Genomic DNA, 20,011 nt, shown 5'->3' with positions numbered 1-20,011 from the left:
CTTAATTTGCTCAATACATGCCCTCCATCATGAGAAAAATGCTACAAGAACACAAAAAAACACGTTTCTTACATTTACATTTTAAATTAATAACCATAACAATGTTTTAGAAATCTGGAAAGGTCATAGCTTGAGTATTTTGGTCATTGGCAGACTCTGACGCAACGTCAATTGCACTCATGAGATGCAAACATCAGTACAGAACTTATTGCTTTTTAATGAAGGTGATTTTCTTTTGTAGGCAAAAGTGCTCTTCATCTGGCGTCGAGAAATGGACACTTTGGGTGTGTGCAGAAACTGCTGCAGGTAAAACAAACGCAGACCTTGAGCGTTATTTCCCTATGCGAGGAGGAGAAACATGAATGTTGGTTTTTAGGATTTTATTTTAGAACCTCTATACTGGTACATGGTGTATCTAGGCACCACTGTAATGTAGTTTCATGTAGCAGCCTCCCAATATGTGGCCAGTCAGAGCAGTTTCCCTTTCAGCACCCCTAAATAATTATTACCAACTACTTCTGGCTGCTGAGCCAAATCCATATCAGTCAACAGTAGGCTGATGAGTCACTGTGTCTCTCTGGGGATTTATGTGTTTACAATGTGGGGGGTTGGCTTCATTATTGTGCTCCTAAAGTATTGTAAGCCTTCTCCCACTTTCATTCTGTCACATGGCAATGATCTAATGGAGGTCACGGCTATTGGTGGGGGATTGTGGGTGGTGTTGACATGCTTTCTGTCTGTTCTTAGTGCCGTCATTGCACCTCACAAAGTGGGTGCCAACACTCTCTAACTCTACTATCTTACACCCCCCCCCCCCCATACTGTGCCGTCATCTCCCACTGCAGCCCCCCCCCCCCCCCCCTTCTGTCATTTGAGCATGTTGATAATTTTTGCCCCTTGTTGCTAGAGGGAGATGGGGGTTTCAGAATGGGCGGGCAGAGCTGGCTGGTAGTCTTACCTAGCAACATCAAGCCAGAGTTGGCACTGATCCTGAAGGCTTTCATCACCGCCTTCATCCCCACAGAAGTGTAGTCACTGGTGTCCTGCCATCTGAGTGAGCGTGGAGAGACATAAACACATCAGCACAGCGCCACACTGCCTGAAATGCCCCGCCCTGTTTCAGCATGTACGGAAAAACCCTTAGAGCAAACTACCATTTTTGTTTTTCAAGATTCTTTTTAAATCTACTGCAGTTATAGTCAAAGAAAATCATTGCTTTATTGTAAAAATAAATAATCTGTTTGCTAGGATTATAATTTAGAGATAAGAACTAATCAGTCAGGGGGGTATTCCAGGAAGCATGTTTAAACTAGCCTGACTTTGAGCCTGAACTCTGGCTGAAATCCGCCTGAACTTGCTTACTCTGGGTATGTCGGTTCCAAAAGACCGGATATGAGTTGGCGTAATTACGCTCGACTTGGTAACCCTGGGTTAACGCACGGTACATAAAGACATTCTCAATAGATCGCCGATTTCTGGAGTCACCATGGAAACGCGTGGAGAAAAAAAAAAGAAAGAGCTGTACTTAAGTGAGACGGAGTCTGAGATTTTAATGACAGCGGAAAAAAATTACAAGTCCATCAAAAAAGTAACATGGCTGAAAAATAATTTAAATAATTTAGTTAAATTAATTCAAACTCAATAATTGTTTATACAACTCAAATTGACGTATTTATCTAAATAAATGTCACATTACTCCATTAATCTTTTTTCCATCTTAATTACTTATATTTCTTGAACTTTCATATGTCTAAGTTTGAGCCGGCAGATATGCTCATTTTTATAACTATAAAAAGAACGGAAAAAAAATGCACCGAGTGCAAAAATTCATTAAAGAATATTCCGTCACTATCATAACATGCTATGGTGGTAGGGGTGCTATATAAACTCATCATCCTCTACTTTACTCTCACTCATGGTGCAGAGACGTAAGCGTAGTAAGACAAAATAGCTCGGCAAAACACGGTGAAACACGGTAAAACAGCTATACAACTAAACACATTTTGTAAAAAACCCACACTTAAACCCAAATCCGTCCAGACAGGCAAAGGGAATGATATCCCAGAATCCCTTGCGGTGCCGATCTAACGGCAGCACCAAAGTTACACCTACTTAATTGAATTAATTTGAACGAAAGGAGAATAATTGTCTGAAAACTACGTGTTATTTTTAAGGTGACCTAACAAAAAAAAATGATTTATCTTAACTGAAGCAAATAATTACGTTAGATCAAAGTAAAAAAGTTTATCTTTCCAACATCCATATGTGGTCTTATCACCCTCTCATGGTGGAAAAAGTATTATCTGAGCTTTTTCATCCACTAAGTCATCTTTAAATGGACACACCATGCTGCTTCACCTCTCTGTAAACAAACTAAGCTTCAACTAAACCTGCTCCAGACCAGGTTATGTTCAGAGCATGAGTTGCCATGGTAACTTGACCTACCCTGAAACATACCTCCATTTCTGGAACCAAATGCTGAGGTTATCAACTTCCTTAGCCTCAAACTTATCATGGGAGCTAGCATAACCTGCTTTCTGGAATACCCCCCAGGTGACTTAAGTGGAGTTAGTATCCTGTAAATCTCTTTTAAACTGACTTGTTGATCATATAAAGACAGTAGCATTTAGTGACTTAATATGGTCACCATGACTTAAAAAAATTAAATTAAATGATACGTATTCAGGGATGCCTTGTGGAATAAGATCATGCAAATAATATGAATGTGTTCATGCCATTTCTCCAGCACAACTGTCCAGTTGGAAATGTGGACCTACAGGGACGGACTGCTCTACATGATGCTGGTGAGACAACACTGTGGTCTGAGTTCCTCCATTCAGATTGTCTCCGCTCTACATTTGTGGTTTCATTGTGTACTGATAACCTTTTTTCCATATTAGAACCTAGATGTTTATTTTATGCAATATTTATTGCAATACTTAAGTTGGTGGTTTTTGTTTCCATAAGCTTGTTTTTTGTTGTTGTTGAAATAATTTAAGTCAAAACCTTTATAGGATTTCACCATCGAAATTCTTACTGTGATTACAAACATGAATGAGTTGAAAAAGTTCATTCATTATGGAATGTTTCAGGTTTGTGCCTTTTTCACTGTGAATTCTGTGCATGCTCATGCCACACAGCTGAGTGAATGTGCATGTTTTTCAGAGATCAATGAGCTGAAATACCCATCTTTGTTCCTCTGTTCTGCAGTTATGGCAGGCTGCTGCTCCTCTGTGACACTCCTCTGTGACAGTGGGGCCTCTGTGAATGCCAGTGATCTAGTGAGAATTTCATTTTCTTATCATATTGTGTTGAGAAAACTTATTTGTATTAAGCAAATGTTTTCCCCCCCGTCTTGTAAAATGTAATTCAGTTTGATCAGCATGAAATGTTTTACACTGTCCACTTGAAAGGAGGCGTATCAGCTCTCTGGATTGTTGTTGGGCTCGTCGCTGAGAGGCAGTTCTCACATGAGAATCTGCATGAATCTTCTTTGCTGAAGAGTGTTCTTGTCTGTTTTTATTGCAGGAAGGCAGGACACCTCTGATTCTGGCCACACAGATGTGCCATCCACGCATTTGTCAGTTGTTGCTGGAGCGGGGAGCTGACATCAAACTCAGAGACAAACAAGACAAGTAATGACTGCAGAATTCAGGCTCTGATTTTTTGTCAGAATCATCATCTTTGGTCATTTAAAGGGCCTTTATCATGCAAAATCTACTTTTTGAGCTTTTTACTGTATTATAGTGTTCATTCCTCCCAAAAAAACAACCCCAAAGTGGTATTTTGATCCATTAATGCACTTCTGAGTATTCCTCTTAAACCCTACTTTCTGAGCACCAGCCCCTCCCAAGCCACAAAAACAAGTGGATCAGGAAGGGCTGTTATGACATCACAAAGTTTCATTGAAAAATCGTTTGTTGCTGTGCTAAAGGTAATATATTATCATACATATCAATATATTGTCACAATGACACCCAACTAAACATTTTAACAGAGCACTGTGTATCTCTCAAACTCACTTTGACATCTGTAAGAACAGCCACAGTTAATCCATATATAAAGTGCTTCAGCTTATGAGGCTCACTGTTGGATTTTTGAAAAACCTTAAGGCTTTTAAGTGTGTCTTATAGAGCGGCAAAGGTGCACCAAACTTTATAGCGCACTAAGCAAGACAAAAGACAGAAAATGTACTGTATTTCTCTCCTTCTCTCCTTGCTTTTATTTTGCAGTGATCACCATCAGGGACAAATTGGGTTTCAATTAGTTTGTAGCCTTTCTCACTCCAACTGTTTGTGGACTCTTGTAGGACGGCTCTGATTTTGGGCTGCGAGTTCAGGTGCAAGGACGCAGTAGAGGTGCTGCTGAAGAGCGGAGCTGATGTGAAGGCAGTGGATTCTTTGGGTCACGATGCGTTTCATTACGCCCGTCTCAGCCAGAACCCAGAGCTCACTGAACTTGTCAAAAATTACCTGGAGAAAGCCACCAAAGGTCAGACCAGCCTATGCCAAAGGTTGTTAGACACTCTAGACTTGCCTAATTGGTGCTATAGATTTCCACTCCGTTTAGACATGTTTGACATTAGAGGCACTGGTTAAGCACTTCCAGACCCAGACAGTGTTCAGTCTTAATATTCCTCAGGTCAGTTGTTTTAAGAAAGAATTAGCCTAATAAAATCTCACCCAGCTTTTAAAAAAATGTTAAAATTTAAACATTTGGCAGTGTCGAATATGCTTTCCTTTACTATCTGTTCAAAAAATAAAGGCTTATTATATCTTGATAAGAACTGGAAAGAACAGTTTTTCCTGTTTTCGCAGATCGGGAGGCTGCAAAGTTGGAGCAGAGGAAACGACAGGTAATTGGCCAGCAGTCATACAGAATCTTTGAAACATTTTTATTCTGTGCTTCTTTCTAAAGTTCATTCTCAGTTGTACATGACTGCCATCTAGTGGTTGTATTCAGAGGTGCACTTGTTGCCCAACATAATGCAAAAATATCTGTTTTAAAAATGATCCCAGCAATCAGTGGAGAGAACGGAGGCAGCTGAGGCCAACCGACGAGACCTGATCATCCGCGTATGCCCTCTATTTTATTACCCTGCTTTTACGCAAGGTTTTTTAGTTTAGCAAGATGTTAGCCAAAAGGTGTTTGTAACATTTCATAATTAGGTCGGATACAAATGTTCTTAAGCATGGTTGTGTATTTTAGGATCTGGAAAGGAAAAATGAGACCCTTCAGGAAGGCCTCTGGAAGTCCCAGCAAGAGCAGAAATCTCTGTTGGATAAAGTCAACTCGCTGCAGCAACAACTCACACAGGTACGACTGCATTAGAGTAGAGCTTTATTTTCACGAAATAACAGACATTTCTATGTACTAACAATAAAGAAAAGCAAGTACTGGTTTGCAAAAATGTAATTATTCATCTGTGAGTAGATCATACCGGCAGGGATCCAAATGTTTTTGCACAGGTTTGGTGTGTTTAGTGTTTGTGTTTTGCTTTAGAGTTGTTTAAAGGTTCCAAATACATCTAAAGCTGGCAGTGTGTACTGATGAATATTTTGAAGGAAAGTCAGTGAAGGTTCTTATTCATCCAGGTGGTGATGTCCTGAAGTGGAGTCATAGCAACTTGACTTAAAACCTTTTTCCTTGAAACGTTTCACTGTTCATCCAAGTGGCTTCATCAGTCTGAGTGGTGGTTTCTCTTTAATGAGCCAGGAATGTGGACGTCTCACCTGGAGGATATAAATGTGAACTGACTCCTGCACCACTCAGACTGATGAAGAAGCCACTTCAATGAACAGCACAATGTTTTAAGGAAGAAGTCCAGTTGGTATTAGTCAACTTCAAGGTGTTCTAAAGGATAGAAAACAGCGAATTATTGGATCAGTTTACTGCTTTTTTTCATCTTCAAATTTTCTGTTTTATCTGTCCTCTTTCTGGTTTAAGGTTGAAAGGCAGCACGCTTATGCAAAACTCTAAGGGCTAACCTTACAACATGTTAGGGAGAACCTCATATTCTTTGCCTGTAGCTGCCTGCACAATGTCATGTAGTATTTAGGTAATGTTTTTACTTTTATAGGAAAAGAAGACAGTGGAAAAGGCCAACAAAGAAGTGAGTAACCAGTTGTTCTACACAAAGAGGTGCCATGAACAGTCTGTGAATCAGATGTGTGTGGATAACTCGCACATGAAAACCATTAATCCTGAAGTGACAGCTGGTGGAAGAACAGTGTGTGGAGAAAGTTCTGGAAGTGCAGAAAACACAGGATTTCTCACTCAGAACTTTTTCATCTCATTTCTAATGTACTCTTGGCATTTGCTTTAAAATTTTAAGTGAATGAATATGTCTGCTGGATCTGCGATTAAGTACTTTAGAAATAGACAATTTTGTGTCCTGTAAAAAATGTGCATCTCAAAGATTGTCATTTATCATCTCGATAAAGATCCGCCTTCAGCTGCTGTTGTGAACAAACTGTGAAATGTTGTGTTTTTACTGCCAGCTCCATTTTCAGCCTCTTCAATGCCGCTCTAGCTGCAGACAGAAGGAGACTCTTTATGTGGCTGCAAACTTAAAAACGACTCTTACAAACGTTCAATCACAGAACAGTTCGTGTCCAGGTCAATGTTTTTGTCTAGATCAAGTCGAGGCATTTTATGTATTGATGTTTGTTTCTCTGTTTTTTGTTTTTGCTTTTATCCAAACATGGGTTTGTCTCTTTTTCATAAAAACTAAATTAATAAAACATTTGCTTTTGTATCATTTTACATCAGTTTAATGGATAATATTGATCATACTTGTGCTTTGTCGTTGTAACTTCGCAGAGAGAAGACTTGAAGGTGTTACTGTCAGTCAAAGACCGCGAGGAAGGAGCCCGAGGCTCAGAGACGGTCAAAGTTCAGCTCCGGAGTGCTTTGGTCAGTCACTTCACATAGAGCTGATTTTTTTTTTTTTAAACCTTTTTAAATTTACAGTTCTAAGTACATTTAGGGGTCAAATCATTTTTAAACTTGGCTAATTTTTTTTGAAACAAAGAAATGAATAGAAAACAACTTCAATTCAGACGTATAACTGTTTCATCTACAGCCTTTCATACGATGTTAACTTGATGTTTTCACAGGGAGAGTACTCTGGACAATCTGTTATTAAAGGTTAGTTTTGTTTTAGAGTTTAGATTGAAGACCACTGTCATTTTTTTTCTTAAAACACAGCGTCCTTATGTGATATTCTCTTGTAGGTAAAGAAAACATTTTAGTCAATCAAGCTCACAGCCTGGACACCGATCAAGTAAGTTTCCACCCAAAAAGTTTGTATAACCTGCCTGTTTCTCTATGTAAAGGGGAAAATGAGCATACTATTCAAAAGTCCTGAAAAACCTGCCAGCTGTCAGAGCTCCAAGTCAGACCTTCATCACCTTTCTGAAGTAATCAGCAAATGTGTAATAGAGATGATGGTTCAATTCAACACAAAAACTGTCTGGTTTCTCAAAAAATGTGATGTTTTCAGAATCAGAATCAGAGATACTTTATTGATCCCACACGTGGGAAATTTGTTTGTTACCATAGCAACTGACAGCAGAGGGAAAAAAAAGACTTAGAATTAAGTTAAAAAAAAAAGCAAAAACAAGAAAATGTAGCATAAATACAGACATCAAGGTATTGTAATTTAAAAAGCTATTTACAGAACAGTGCAAGTAAAAAGATGTGCAAAAGAAATGTGCAAAATAGAAAACAAATAAATAGGTAATAAAAGATGTGCAAAGGTTATCTTTTGCATTGTGTGTTGTTGTACAGGGTTATTGCATTGGGTATGAATGACTTTTGGTACCGGGCAGTTTTGGAGCGGAGCTGTCTAAGCCTCCTAGAGAAGGAGCTCCACTGTTTGTTCAGAAGAGGGTGGAGAGGATGCTCTGGGTTGTCCATGATTGAAAGGAGTCTGTTCAGGGACCTCCTCTTCATCACTGCTTCAAATATGTCCTGTTTGCAGCCAATGACAGCCCCGCTTTCCTGATCAGCTTGTTCAGTCTGTTGGTGTCACTGACCGCAATCCTGCTTCCCCAGCAGACCACGGAGGAGAACAGGGTGCTGGCTACCACAGACTGGTAGAGGATCCCCAGCATCTTGCTGCACACATTAAATGACCTCAGCTTCCTTGGGAAGTAGAGTCTGCTGCAGGCCTTCTTGTACACAGCAGTGCTGTGGCTCCTCCAGCTCAGTCTGCTGTCGATAGTCACACCCAGATATTTATACTCCTCGACCGCTTCTACATCCTTGCCCAGGATGCAGAGGGGTTGTAAGACAGTCCTTTTCCTCCAGAAGTCGATCACCATCTCCCTGGTCTTGTCCACATTGAGCAGCAGTGAGTTAAATGATGCTTTTAGGTAGTAACTCCATAAAAAGTGAGAAAAAATAAATAAAATGGAAAATCTTGTAATGATGCATGGAATGGGATCATGAGATTCTGTGAGAGAATTCAGGGTTGATGAGTCTCTATCAACCAGAAGAAACTGGAGCAACATGAAACATTTCCATTGAGTGTTCAAAATTGGATTTTGAAAAAGAAAAAGTTTAATGAAACAAAAATGTCTTGTTCTGTGCCAAAAACACCATTTTGGCATTATCTCATGTCGTTTGTAATATTACCTTCATACAATACAAGCGCGTTATTAATTTGAAGCCCTTTCTAAATCTGATCTACAAGCATATCTGGCTTGACATCAGCTCCTTGTTTTCTTCAAGGAGGGATGTGGGAGAAAAACAAGAGGAGTCCTGGACAGATAGTTTTTCCTGTTACGTTTGTGTGGACCACAGGAGAACACGAACCTCAGATCTATGATAGTATGCGTGACACAGCATCCAGCCCTGGAGGAGCGCTGCCTGCATCCGTATGCGGTTCACTGATGGTGTAATTTTGGAAAAGATATCTGGCAGAGTTGTGAGAATTACTCCTGCGGCTGACTGTGCCAGAAGAAGCAGCTTGCAGTGAAACCGATGCCAGCGAGAGCTGAAGGGAAACCACAACAGCAATCAATCACACGTGGCCATGGTTCCAGCATCCCAGCCAGAACAGAACCATCTCAGAATTTTCCTGTTAGTAAAAAAATGGAGTCTGGAGATCTGGTTTATACAGTATATAGTCAAAACTGTAGTCAAGACATTGAAAGACAAAACCGCTGCACATGTTCTTGATCTTAAACAACTATGGACTAAAGGCAAACACTGTTAGATCATGGCTGTATGAAGTGCGGGGATCAAAGATTTTAAGGGTACAGCTTTAAAAAGCTAATCATGTCCCAAAGCATGTTGTGTAACAAATAAATTATGGGAATGTCTCAATAGTTTGGTTCAAACTCAGAAGTTTGTCTTACTTTTCCCTCTTGTAGATGCTCCAGAAACCTGCCGTTTCACGACCAGCATCCAAACCCCTGGAGAGGAGTCAGGCAGTGGGAAGCTGGGATCTCTCTGAGGTGGATGCTCTTCGATATGAACTTGAAAAAGTCCGCAAAAGACAGCAGGCGGCAGAAGAGGACACGATGAGGCTTCAGTCCGCTTTGAGCCGCAAAAGCCGAGAGTGCCAGGAACTGATTCAGAGTCGAGACGCCATGCAGAAACAGGCTGAGCAGCAGGTGCAGGAACTGGAGGATGCCTTGGGAGATGTCCAGAAGAGGATGCTGGATTCAGAGTGTAAAGTCAAACAGCTTCAAGCACATGTAGTGGCCATGAAGGAACATTTGGGAGGGCAAGCCACAGAAGAACTCCGAACCCAGCTCCAGGATGTGAAGGCAAAGTATGAAGGTGCTTCAGCTGAAGTGGGTCGTGTTCGGAACCGTCTGAAACAGAGTGAGAAAGCTCTAGAAGAATACAAGGGCAGTGAGAGCCAGCTGGCCACAGAGTTAGAAAGGCTGAATCAGGAACTGGGAGGTGTGAGCGCAGAACGGGACGAACTGGCAGTCGCCTTCTTGGAGATGCAAAATCAGCTCAGAGATGCCCACACGAAATATGCCAACACGGTACCTGCTGAGAAGTTTGACAACATGAAAAACCTGCTGACAAACGCAGTGGACGAGAAGGAACGGCAGCTGGCTGAGTTGAGAGAAGACTACGATCGAGTACTGGAAGAAGTGGCCGAGCTCCATCGAAAGCTCGACAGCCCGTCATCCAAGGGAGGGTCCGAGGTGGTCACAGTTGAGGAGCATCAAAGAATACGAGCAGCTCTGGAAGAACAGAATGCCTCTTTGAAGAAAAAGCTGATGGACGTGACTGCAAAAAGTCAGATTCTTATTCAAGAGGTCAAGGACAAAGATGCGCTGCGACAGCAGTTGGAGGAAGTCAATTCCAGGATGGACCATGACTTCATACCCATTAAAGACCACGAGGAGGTTCAAAAGAACATGGTAGCAACCCTTGAGGATCTAAAGGACCAACTGGTGGAAACCAGCGAAAGTTGTGGAAAAGCAGAAGCCCAAGTCCAGCAACTTCAAAATGAGAAGGCCACACTGCAGAAGACAATCAGCCACCTCCAAAGCACCAGTGACCGTCATCAGGAGGAAGTGGAGGCGCTGAGGTCAGAGAATGCTCAACTGACGAAGAAACTAGATTTAGTGGAGAAGAAATGTGAAGACAAGGATAAGGAATGTGGACAACTGGCAGTGCAGAACCAGAGCCTGAAAAAGAGCATGGAAACCCAGTATGTTTCCAGAGAGCAGCACGAGAAGGTGAAGGTGGAGCTGACTTCCATCTTAGAGAGCGTGAAAGGTGAGATGTTGAAGTTGGAGGCTGGGAAAGTAGAAAGTGGTCAGGAACTGAAGAATGTGAGAGAAGAGAAGGAGAAGTTGAAAGACCAGTTGGAAAAAGTGATGTCAGACATGAAGAGTAACCACGATAGCATTGAAGAGTTCAGGTCGGCCACTAACAGGCTTAATGCTGCTGTGGTTGAGGCAGAGAACAGAGCAAATGAAGCATCTGCAAAGTATGCGTTGGGTCAGGAGGAAATACTGAAGCTAACTCAAGAGCTGGAAGCCCAGAAGAAAGAACTTGATACAATACAAGAGGCTATTCAGTCCAAGTTTATTCCACTCACTGCTGCTGAGGAGAAGGAGAATTTCTACACTAACAAGCTGAAGGACCTGACAGAGAAACTGCTGGAAATGGAAGACAAGTACAATCAGGAAAAGTCTGCCAGAGAGCGCCACGCAGAGGAGAAGGAGAAACTACAAGCTGAAATGCAATCTGTTCAGCAGAGACTTGATAATGCCCTAGCTGCCAGTGGAAAGCACAAAGGAGAGGAGGAAGAGTTCAAAACTAAATACGAGGAGCTGACCGAGAAGTGGCTCAGTTTAGAGCAGCAGCACAAGGAGCTAGCAGTCCAGAAGGCTGATCTGGAGGCTCAGAGTGCCTTATCCAACACTCAGATTCAGAATCTGCAGGAGCGTCTAAAATCAGAGCTGACTCGGATAGCCACGTACGACACAGAGCTCAAATCCCTTCACGATGCCATGAGGCAAGCTCAAGCAGACTGCAAGAAAGCAAGAGAGGCTGAGCAGGAGGAAGGCCGGCGAGTCTCTGACCTACAGAAGCAACTCCAGGATCTCCACAAGCATCAAGCGTCTCTGCTGCAACAACATGCCGAAGCCAAGGAGGCCTTGGAAGCTGAAGTGGCCAAGCTTCAAACGGCTCTAGCCGAAGAGGAGGAGAGCAGCACCCAGAGGGCCGAAGACGTAACCGCCCTGCAATCCGAACTCCTGCAAGCCACACAAGCACTTGAAGAGAGCCGCTGTAAGGAAGAACAGATGACCCAGCTGAAAACCAAGGAGCAGCAACTGGAGGAGGAGCTTGCCAACCTGAACAGCAAGCTTCTGAGCTTAGAGAAGGAGCGTGAAGAGGCCAAAGAGGAGGCGGCGCAGGCCAGAGAGGGGGAGAGCAGGGCCAGGACAGAGATGGAGGCCGTCCAGGAAAAAGGACGTGCAGTTGAAAAGGAAATTAGAGAGCTGAAAGAGAGGTATGATGAGTCACTCAGCACCATCTGTGTTCTCCAGAAGAGGATTGAGACATCTGCCCAACAAACTGAAGCCAAAGACAAAAAGGTAGACCATGTTCTTTTGAAAATTCTCTCCAATGTCAGCAGTGTCTGTAAAAATGCTCAATACTTCTGCAGTTCATAGGTTTCTTTCAGGGTAAAACATTTATTGATTGAGTTTAAGGGGCATCTTTCCCTCGGCAGAATCCTTGGGTCCTTCCTGTTCATTGTGTGAAAGAACTGAGAGGTCACGTGTGTTTGTGTTTCAGATCACAGAGTTACTGACGGACGTGGAGCGGCTGAAGAAGGCCCTGAATGGCCTGTCCCAGCTGGCGTACACAAGCAGCAGCTCACCTAACAAGAGACAAACGCAGCACGCCGACACTCTTCAAGCCCAGATACACAGCCTCCAGCAGCAGCTGGCTGTACGTTCAGAACAAACCTCTGATACAACAAACTTATTTAGCAAAATGATTTAGCTTTTGGATGTGAAACAGTAACTCCCGGTAACTCTTTGCATCCCTCTTCTCTCATTGATAAGGATGCTGAGAGGCAGCACAGAGAGGTGGTTTCCATTTATCGGACTCATCTTCTCAGCGCTGCACAAGTGAGTTTTTGTAACCTTTGGTTAAAAGTGAACGCTCCCCTTTATTTATGTTTTTTCAAGGCAAAATAATTTTGACTTATTTATTCTTGAAAAATTTGATGCTGAAATAGTTTTTGTTTTGGATGGCAGGTTAAACGCTGGTTTAAAGGTTTCTTTTTAAAGTTAATTATTGCTATTTGAGTGTCGTCATTGCTGGGAGATCTTATCAATCTCTGAAATAATCCTAAGAGTCGGGAGGTCACGTTTGTTCTACAAAACCAAAACTGCCTTTTCCCTCTGCTTCACTATTATGCTGCGTTCACAACGAACACAATTCGCACGGCAAATTCGATTTGGATGCCTCGCTTTTGACGTGTCAAATTTGCTGCTGGACACTTGTCCAAAAGTTTATTTATATTATTGATACTCCAGACGCATGTGGGAGGAGCTACGACATTGCTACATGGAGGCGTTGACTGTATATCGTATTTACAGTACATGAGGATGTTGAGAGACCAGTTTTATTTATATTAAAGAGCTCTACAAAAGCATGAGCAAACACGTCTCCATCCATGTCTGGATTTTTGAGATCATTCAGACGCAGCACCATCTACTGCAGGAGCTGCGTCTGAGTGACGCTGCCTTCAGCGCTGCTTTTGTCTCCAAGGAGGGAAAATAAGAAGACAATTAGAGTTCAACAAAACAATATGATTTTCCTCTATGTTGGTTCTGGAATCTATCCGCTGATTACATCAACACGCCATGGCCAGAGCTGATTTCCCAATATGTTGACACGATGCGCCCATAAAGCGCTGCTGCCAGACCGACGTGCCACAGAGCCCCGATCGCGTCTGACAACGTTGACGCCCGAATCCCGTTTGATGTGAACACAGCTTAAGTGATTGATTCACAAAAGCCTTGTTGGTTATTTGAATGGGTGGATGGACTAAGATGATTTCCTAGACACTGCTGTGTCCGTAGCTGGCTTACAGGGATCTAACTGGAGATCATGTTTGGTTTCTCTCACAGGGTCACATGGATGAGGACGTGCAGGCCGCCTTACTACAGATCATCCGCATGAGACAGGAGTTTGTGTGTTAAAGCTTCAAGCACCTGCTGACTCAAATTCATCTCCTCTCTGTAGTTTGTTTCTACTGCTGCCCCAGGGGTGCCCAGTGTGTGTGTGTGTGTGTGTGTGGGAATGAGTGTGTCACAAAACCATGGTTCTGCAATCTGTTTTTTGTGTGTCCATACATTGATTCCCAGATATCCATGTTGTGGTTACAGATGACTAACTGCAGCTTCCATCATTTTTTCTTTTTTTTCAACTTTGAGCAGAAGTAGGAAATTTAATTTAGGCCATATTCCAAACAGAAAAATAAACAAAAGACTGTATTTTTAATTCATGTTACAAATCTGTGTTTCATTCTACCATGACTCATTTTGTCCAGTCATGGGGAGACACTTGTAAATGTTCAGCTTTAATGGGGACTGGACATGAACACAGACTACTTTTCACATTCCCACCTGAGGAGACACTATTTCCACACCCAACTGCCATCACTGGCTCAAATAAAGGGCAGATCCACATGTTTTCACCTCATGATTTACAGGAAGAGCTGCTGTAGTCGAGCTTCCTGTGACCATAAATGATTCTGCAAAAGACAGACGTCCGTCCGTCAACATTCAAATAACATGAAAGTAAGAATATTAAAGGGGGGGTGTTGATTGATACGGTCTAACTGCAGGAACTTTGAAAGCTGTTTCGATTCATAACATCTGGTAGAGTAAAAGCACCAAAACCTAAACTGTTGGCTCATGGGAGCTGATTAAGACTCATTGACTGGATTAAATAGATTTGTACTATAGAACTTTAAAATGTGTCCTTTTTTTTTTAGTAACTACATAAATCTGACATTCAAATAAAGCAGTTGTGTAAATATCTTAAAAACAATTAAAAATAATATTAAGATTTGACTTTTTTGATTTTATTGCAGTAGGCAGTGGTGACATCACTTCTGTACTTCCCTCCTGTTTATCTTTGATTTTGTTCTTTCCTTTAGAAATGATTAGGAATTTACAATCACAACTAAATCTTTTTGTAGATGATAGACTTCAAGTCTGATTTTAGTTGTAAAATTATTTATTGAATCCTTTTTGTCCCCACTTTCTACATCTCCTGCAGAGACTCAAAAACTCAAAAAATGTGAATCCTCCCTTTAGACCTTCACACCTATTGTTAGACTTCGGCTACACTCTGCAAATTAAACTTGATTTGAGGTTGGATTTTGGTCTTCTAAAGCTAAAAACCTTTTTCTTTTTGTCTTTTAAAAAGGTCTGCGTTAGTCCGCCTGGATTTGAGTCAGTGGAAATCTCTGTTCTGAAGTTTGCAGTGTCACCTTTTACAATTTTTGTTTTTGAAACAAGAGTGTCCTCTAGTGGTGGAACTTGGCAGGCCAAGTTGATAGAATTAGAAGGCATAGCAGCCCCGGGGTGCGCCGCTGTTTTTGGAAGCTGTAGTCGCCACTACTCGCCAGTGCTCCACAGCTAGAAGCTGTCTGGAACCTACATTCAGTTGGAAAAAACTGAATTATAACAAATTCTAAATTTTGACATTTTAAAATGCAATAACTGCAGCAAAGAGCCTGGCAGCTCCTTTAAGGCAGTGTTTGCCCCCCCCCTTACCTGAGTCTGGCCCTGGTGGGACAGTGTGTGTGTGTGTGTGTGTGTGTGTGTGTGGGGGGGGGGGGGGGGTTGTAACAGATGAGCAAGCCTCGATTTTTCATAGGTTTGTGTAATTTTGATACCAACAAATCTGATTTTCAGCAGGTCTGGAGCAAATGTCTTTTCCTGGGATTGGTTTCACTGAGGAAAACCCTTGCTAGTGTCTGAGCGGAACGTTTTTGGGTTCTGAAGGCCTCGTCTTCAGGTTTGGATCTGCAGACCTAAGGGGGAACGGCTCATTTTTGGTGACATTTCTTTCTTTTTCCTGACTTGTTAGGAATCCACTGTTAGGTTTCTAAAGATGTGCACTCTTTAACCAGTGTGTTAAAGCAGGCTGTTTTCTCTGGTAACATTTTGATTGTTAATCAGACGTTGAAAATATCAATTAAAGTGCCTAACATAGAAACTACGTTGTTGTTGTTTTTCTGTCCATACCCGTTTCCACAATCAGCATCTGACTTATCAATACACACTTGGAACGACGGAAATGTTCATTTGTTCAGGACTTTCATGTGGCTGTATCTTTGTTTCAGGACACGTTTGACTGCTTAGTTTGTCTGTGTTTGTGTGTTCAGCTACACACACGTGTGCCTCCCTCATGGCATGTTCATGTGGTTTCACTTCAAGTACAATCAGCCCAGGAATGAGAGCCGGCAGCCTCTGGCACACAGCTCTCACTTTTATCTTCAGGTCTGGGGCTTTCCTACTTTTTAATACTTGCGTTTTTCCTTATTGCGGAGATTTGTTTTTCATTAGAGGAGTGTTCATGGATGCTGAGAGCATCTCTCTAAATAAACCTGTGCTGTGAGGAAGCTCTGGATAACATTTTGGGATTTACTTCACCTAAAAAAAAAAAACACATCAAAAATGGAAAAGTTTTAAAGTAAGACAGTAAAATTTTTCAAACAATGGATGTTCTCAGATTTCTGTTCTGGTGTTCAACTCATAGCTCGTCAGATTTTGGGATTTCTTTTTGTGGGCTTCTCTAAATGAGCTGTTCTCAGCAGTTGACGTCAAAGCATCTCTGTTTGTTGGTAGACCTCTTCTTAATCTCATTTCAGGGTCCTAATCAGTTCCATGCGTCCCCCATTGTGGCTGTTTGATTATGTAACCCACTTCCCTGCTGCTAAAAGGTCTTGTCTTTGTAAAATCCCTTGTCCCAAAAAGGATCAGAGACATTATTTATGTTGGAGCGGGTCTAGGATGGGTGGTTATATACACATCAAACACCCCCCACCTCCTCAGCCCTCAGAGTTGTCACGAACATTTAGCATCCCGCGCCTCAGTGTTCAACCTCGCGTGCTGCTCCTCTCCACGCTTGCTCCCCAGAGGAGCCGCTTCACTTCGCTTTGCCGCTCACTCGGAGACTCTGCGGTCTCTGAAACGCGATATTCTTCTGTTGTAAAGTAACCCACAAGCTGACTTCTTCTGCTTTTTATCAGTGGTTTTCAGCTTGTTTCACTCCGACAGGGGCAGGTTTAACTCATTTGCCCTGTTCTCCTATGCCTCCTAACTCTCATTAAAGGAGCTCTCCACTCAATTAACTTTCCTGCTCCTCCTCCAGTTCAAAGCGGAGCTGCTGGTTTCAAAGAAACCATTTTTAATAACCTGTCATACTCAGAAATGTTGTCCTCCTCTCCTCAAGCCTTTTCTTACTGCTTCCATTCTGAGCCAGTCCTGCGAGATCATTTAATGGAAGTCTTGTGTTGCGTGCAGAGGTGCACTCCAAGGACCTGCAAACACACTAATGCTTAGGATTAGAGCAGCTCTCCTGCAGATGGATTCCAGTTTTCAGGAGTGCCAACCTGTTCCAGGACGCCACAAACATCTCAGCCTCCGTTTTTCTGACTGAGCAAGTGGTCGGAGTAAGGCGGCGCAGGAAGGACGGCGAGCGCCCTCAGATGGACCTGCTGAGGCTCGTTCATCAGCTTACCACAATAGTTGACTTTTTGCCTCCTGACAAAGACTTTTATTTGTTTAACTTTTATTTGCCATCTCCCAAAAAGGAGATTGGTGCAGCCAAATAAAAGACAAATGTTTTTATAAGCCCCTCTAAAGACATCATTGGAAAAACAGTAGAAGGTTAAAGAAAAATGCTGGAAATAAAGGCAAACTGCTGCAATGACCATTTAAACATTTGTTTTTACCCAGTAGTGATTTAAGGTCCACTTTCATGAAAATACATTTTTCTCCTGATGGGCATATTTAAAAAAACAAAACATTAAGATTCAAATTTCTTTATTCAAATTGTGGGGATTTAGAGCAGAGGAAAAGATGAAAAAGCTTGTAGGTGTGATGAACAAGTTACTACATGGAGCTGCCTGCTCTGCTTTCTTCTGATGCCTCCACTTAAAGCCCTGATTCATGTACGTCTGGACTGTCATCTGCTCAGTTCTAGTTTGGTGAAATGGTTCTATCTGGTGGAGAACTTTTCCTCTGCAGAGGAAGTCTTTTTCCTGTCTCTGCCTTCCTTTCATCCCCATCCTTCCTTCCTGGTTGACCTCACAGGTCAGGTCAGTCCAAAGGTCATTGGGATATTTGTGTCTCTACAGTAATTGCCCACCATTTCTCCATCACTAATAGGCTATTAGTCCGGCAGCGCCGACCAACCAGCTCGTGAAGCCGCACCGGGGCAGCGAACACGAGGGGGCCTCCTCTTTTTTTTTCTTTCATTTGTCCCTGAAGGAACAGTGCAGCTCTTGGCTGCAGGCTGAGACGGGTGGGGCCCCTTTAATGTTTTTGCAGAGCTCTGAAGCACTTTGTTGCCTCAATAAAGTTCATTTATGGGATAATAAGACTCTGGAGGACACATGGATCTGATTTGAGCCAAATGGTTTCATGATGCTTCACATTCCCAAAAGCAGCTCTCTGCCCAGGCTGTCTGTCTTCACCTTCATCTTCTTCCCTGCACCTTTGTCTCGCCAATCACATCCCTTCTCTTTGTACTTGTCAACTACCATTATTTATTATTCCTCCTCCGAACACGCGTCCTATTTAGGTAACCTGAATAGTGCACACCTAGGAGGGAGGAGGGCAGCAGGCCCTTTCATTTCCCACGATTCATTCCAGAGCTTAGAGGAGGAATACACTGGGAGTAGACGAAGAACGGAAACCAGGAAACCTCAAACACTAGCAAAAGGATTTTCCTTCAACGTCCCTGGAGCTCTGGACTTTAACTGAATGAAGGGAATTTGTAGCATGTGCTCCGAATTTCTGAAAAGGTTTCTTCCTCCAAGAATAAATCAGAGCTTAGAAATGGGCCTCCCGTCTTTCCAATCGTTTGGTTAAGATGAGTGTTGGCCGTCACTCCCGGAAACCCCGTGGGGACGCTGCACGCCCCTGCACGCTAAACGCTAACATCTGAGCCCAGTGTTTTCATTTCTCCCTCATTAGTAGTTGGTTAACCACTAATGCTTGGTGTATCTGCTCTGCTTTTCTTTCTGACTTCTTTGACTTGGCAAGAAACAGATGGGCCCAGAGCACCACACCTCCCCCTCCGCTCCTGCCCACATCTTTTCTTTTTTTTATATGAGAATAATGTCTCTCAAATGGAAAATCACCTTCATTTTGCATTTCTGCTCGACACACGAGAGAATGTTTGTGGCTTGAAAAGATAAAGCTTTTGAGGTTACTGGGTTCTTAGAAACCTGCCCTCCAGCTGCTTCTGTCATCCCGTGGAGTCTGTTCAGGCCTGAGGGCATCAGTTCAGCTTGTTTTTGGTTGGAAAAAAAACATGTTTGATTCTAAGATGAGCGGATGAAGGCTGACGAGATGATCCAGATCTCATGTTGGTGTTTCGGAGACGCTTCATTTTCAGCCTGGAACGCTGGATGTTTGGATCAACAGCTGAGACAAACCACTGACAGACGTACTGCTGCAAACAGACATGCTGGCAGAAATCTGGTGCTGTTCGGCTGCAACAATGCCGTTCTGTTCAAGAGTTTTGTTAATTAAATGGTCCTCATGCGACAAAGAACTGGCTCACATCTGCAGCTTTCTCCACTATTATTCTAGATGTCTAACAGTAAAATTAAAAGACATTAGTTTCAGATGTGTAGAACAGGGGTCTGCAACCTAACGTTAAGGTTGGGTTGGTTTCTTAAGGACCATTACCCAGCTAGAGCCTCAAACGTTAGTGTTTAGAAAAATATACGTTTGTTATATGTTTTTGTGGCCATCAAGCCATTTTACTATTAACAGCAGCATACACAAGTTCCTTTCAAAATAAAATACGCCCAGTGTCAAATAAGATCCTCCTGCTGCAGCAGATTTACTTGAATTAAAAATGGAGGAAAGTCAAATATAGTGTTTTTGTATCATTATAACTTTGGTGCACCTTCATCCTTTTTCTCTTTTTACTGTTAAATATAAGCACAACAACATTGAGTTAAAATTCCACATGCATGTGGCTCTGGAGTCTCAGGTGCAGACCCCTGGTGTAGAAAAAGAAAAGCTTTGTTGTTTTGTTTTTTCTGGTTATAACAGCTCATTAATTTAATATTTAGACTAAGCTAAAAAAAAAAGTTAATATTTGTCAGAAATACAATATATTTTTAAGAGGAGTGGATGAAATAAACACTGAGGCTACAAACACGGACACGTTTAACCATGCATGGTGTTCACACTAAGCAGGGAGGGGCTTCGTCTTCTTCTTCATCTGTGCTACTGTTTACTCTCGCATATCCACC

At 42.3% G+C, this 20,011-nt stretch overlaps 1 protein-coding gene across 3 annotated transcripts in view; it reads left to right on the top strand.

Moving 5' to 3' along the window:
* uacab (uveal autoantigen with coiled-coil domains and ankyrin repeats b) overlaps positions 1-15,729 on the top strand; it is a 56,504-nt gene extending 40,775 nt beyond the window's left edge. For 2 of the 3 annotated variants that reach the window (XM_078944245.1, XM_078944246.1), the window contains exons 4-18: positions 242-306; positions 2,747-2,804; positions 3,211-3,281; positions 3,529-3,635; positions 4,310-4,491; positions 4,818-4,855; positions 5,019-5,075; positions 5,209-5,316; positions 6,823-6,915; positions 7,119-7,149; positions 7,236-7,285; positions 9,381-12,080; positions 12,283-12,438; positions 12,555-12,620; positions 13,629-15,729. In XM_078944245.1, the coding sequence (XP_078800371.1) occupies positions 242-306; positions 2,747-2,804; positions 3,211-3,281; positions 3,529-3,635; positions 4,310-4,491; positions 4,818-4,855; positions 5,019-5,075; positions 5,209-5,316; positions 6,823-6,915; positions 7,119-7,149; positions 7,236-7,285; positions 9,381-12,080; positions 12,283-12,438; positions 12,555-12,620; positions 13,629-13,700 (3,854 nt within the window). In that variant the 3' untranslated portion in view covers positions 13,701-15,729. Of the gene's footprint in view, positions 1-241; positions 307-2,746; positions 2,805-3,210; positions 3,282-3,528; positions 3,636-4,309; positions 4,492-4,817; positions 4,856-5,018; positions 5,076-5,208; positions 5,317-6,079; positions 6,113-6,822; positions 6,916-7,118; positions 7,150-7,235; positions 7,286-9,380; positions 12,081-12,282; positions 12,439-12,554; positions 12,621-13,628 lie in introns of all 3 variants that reach the window. The other variant, XM_011488101.4, reaches the window with a different exon arrangement.
* Positions 15,730-20,011: the final 4,282 nt, after the last annotated feature.

Source organism: Oryzias latipes, chromosome 3 (assembly GCF_053564925.1).
Source record: "Oryzias latipes strain Hd-rR chromosome 3, Olatipes_Hd-rR_3.1".
NCBI classification, from domain to species: domain Eukaryota; kingdom Metazoa; phylum Chordata; class Actinopteri; order Beloniformes; family Adrianichthyidae; genus Oryzias; species Oryzias latipes.
This window is presented reverse-complemented; position numbering and strand designations above follow the sequence as displayed.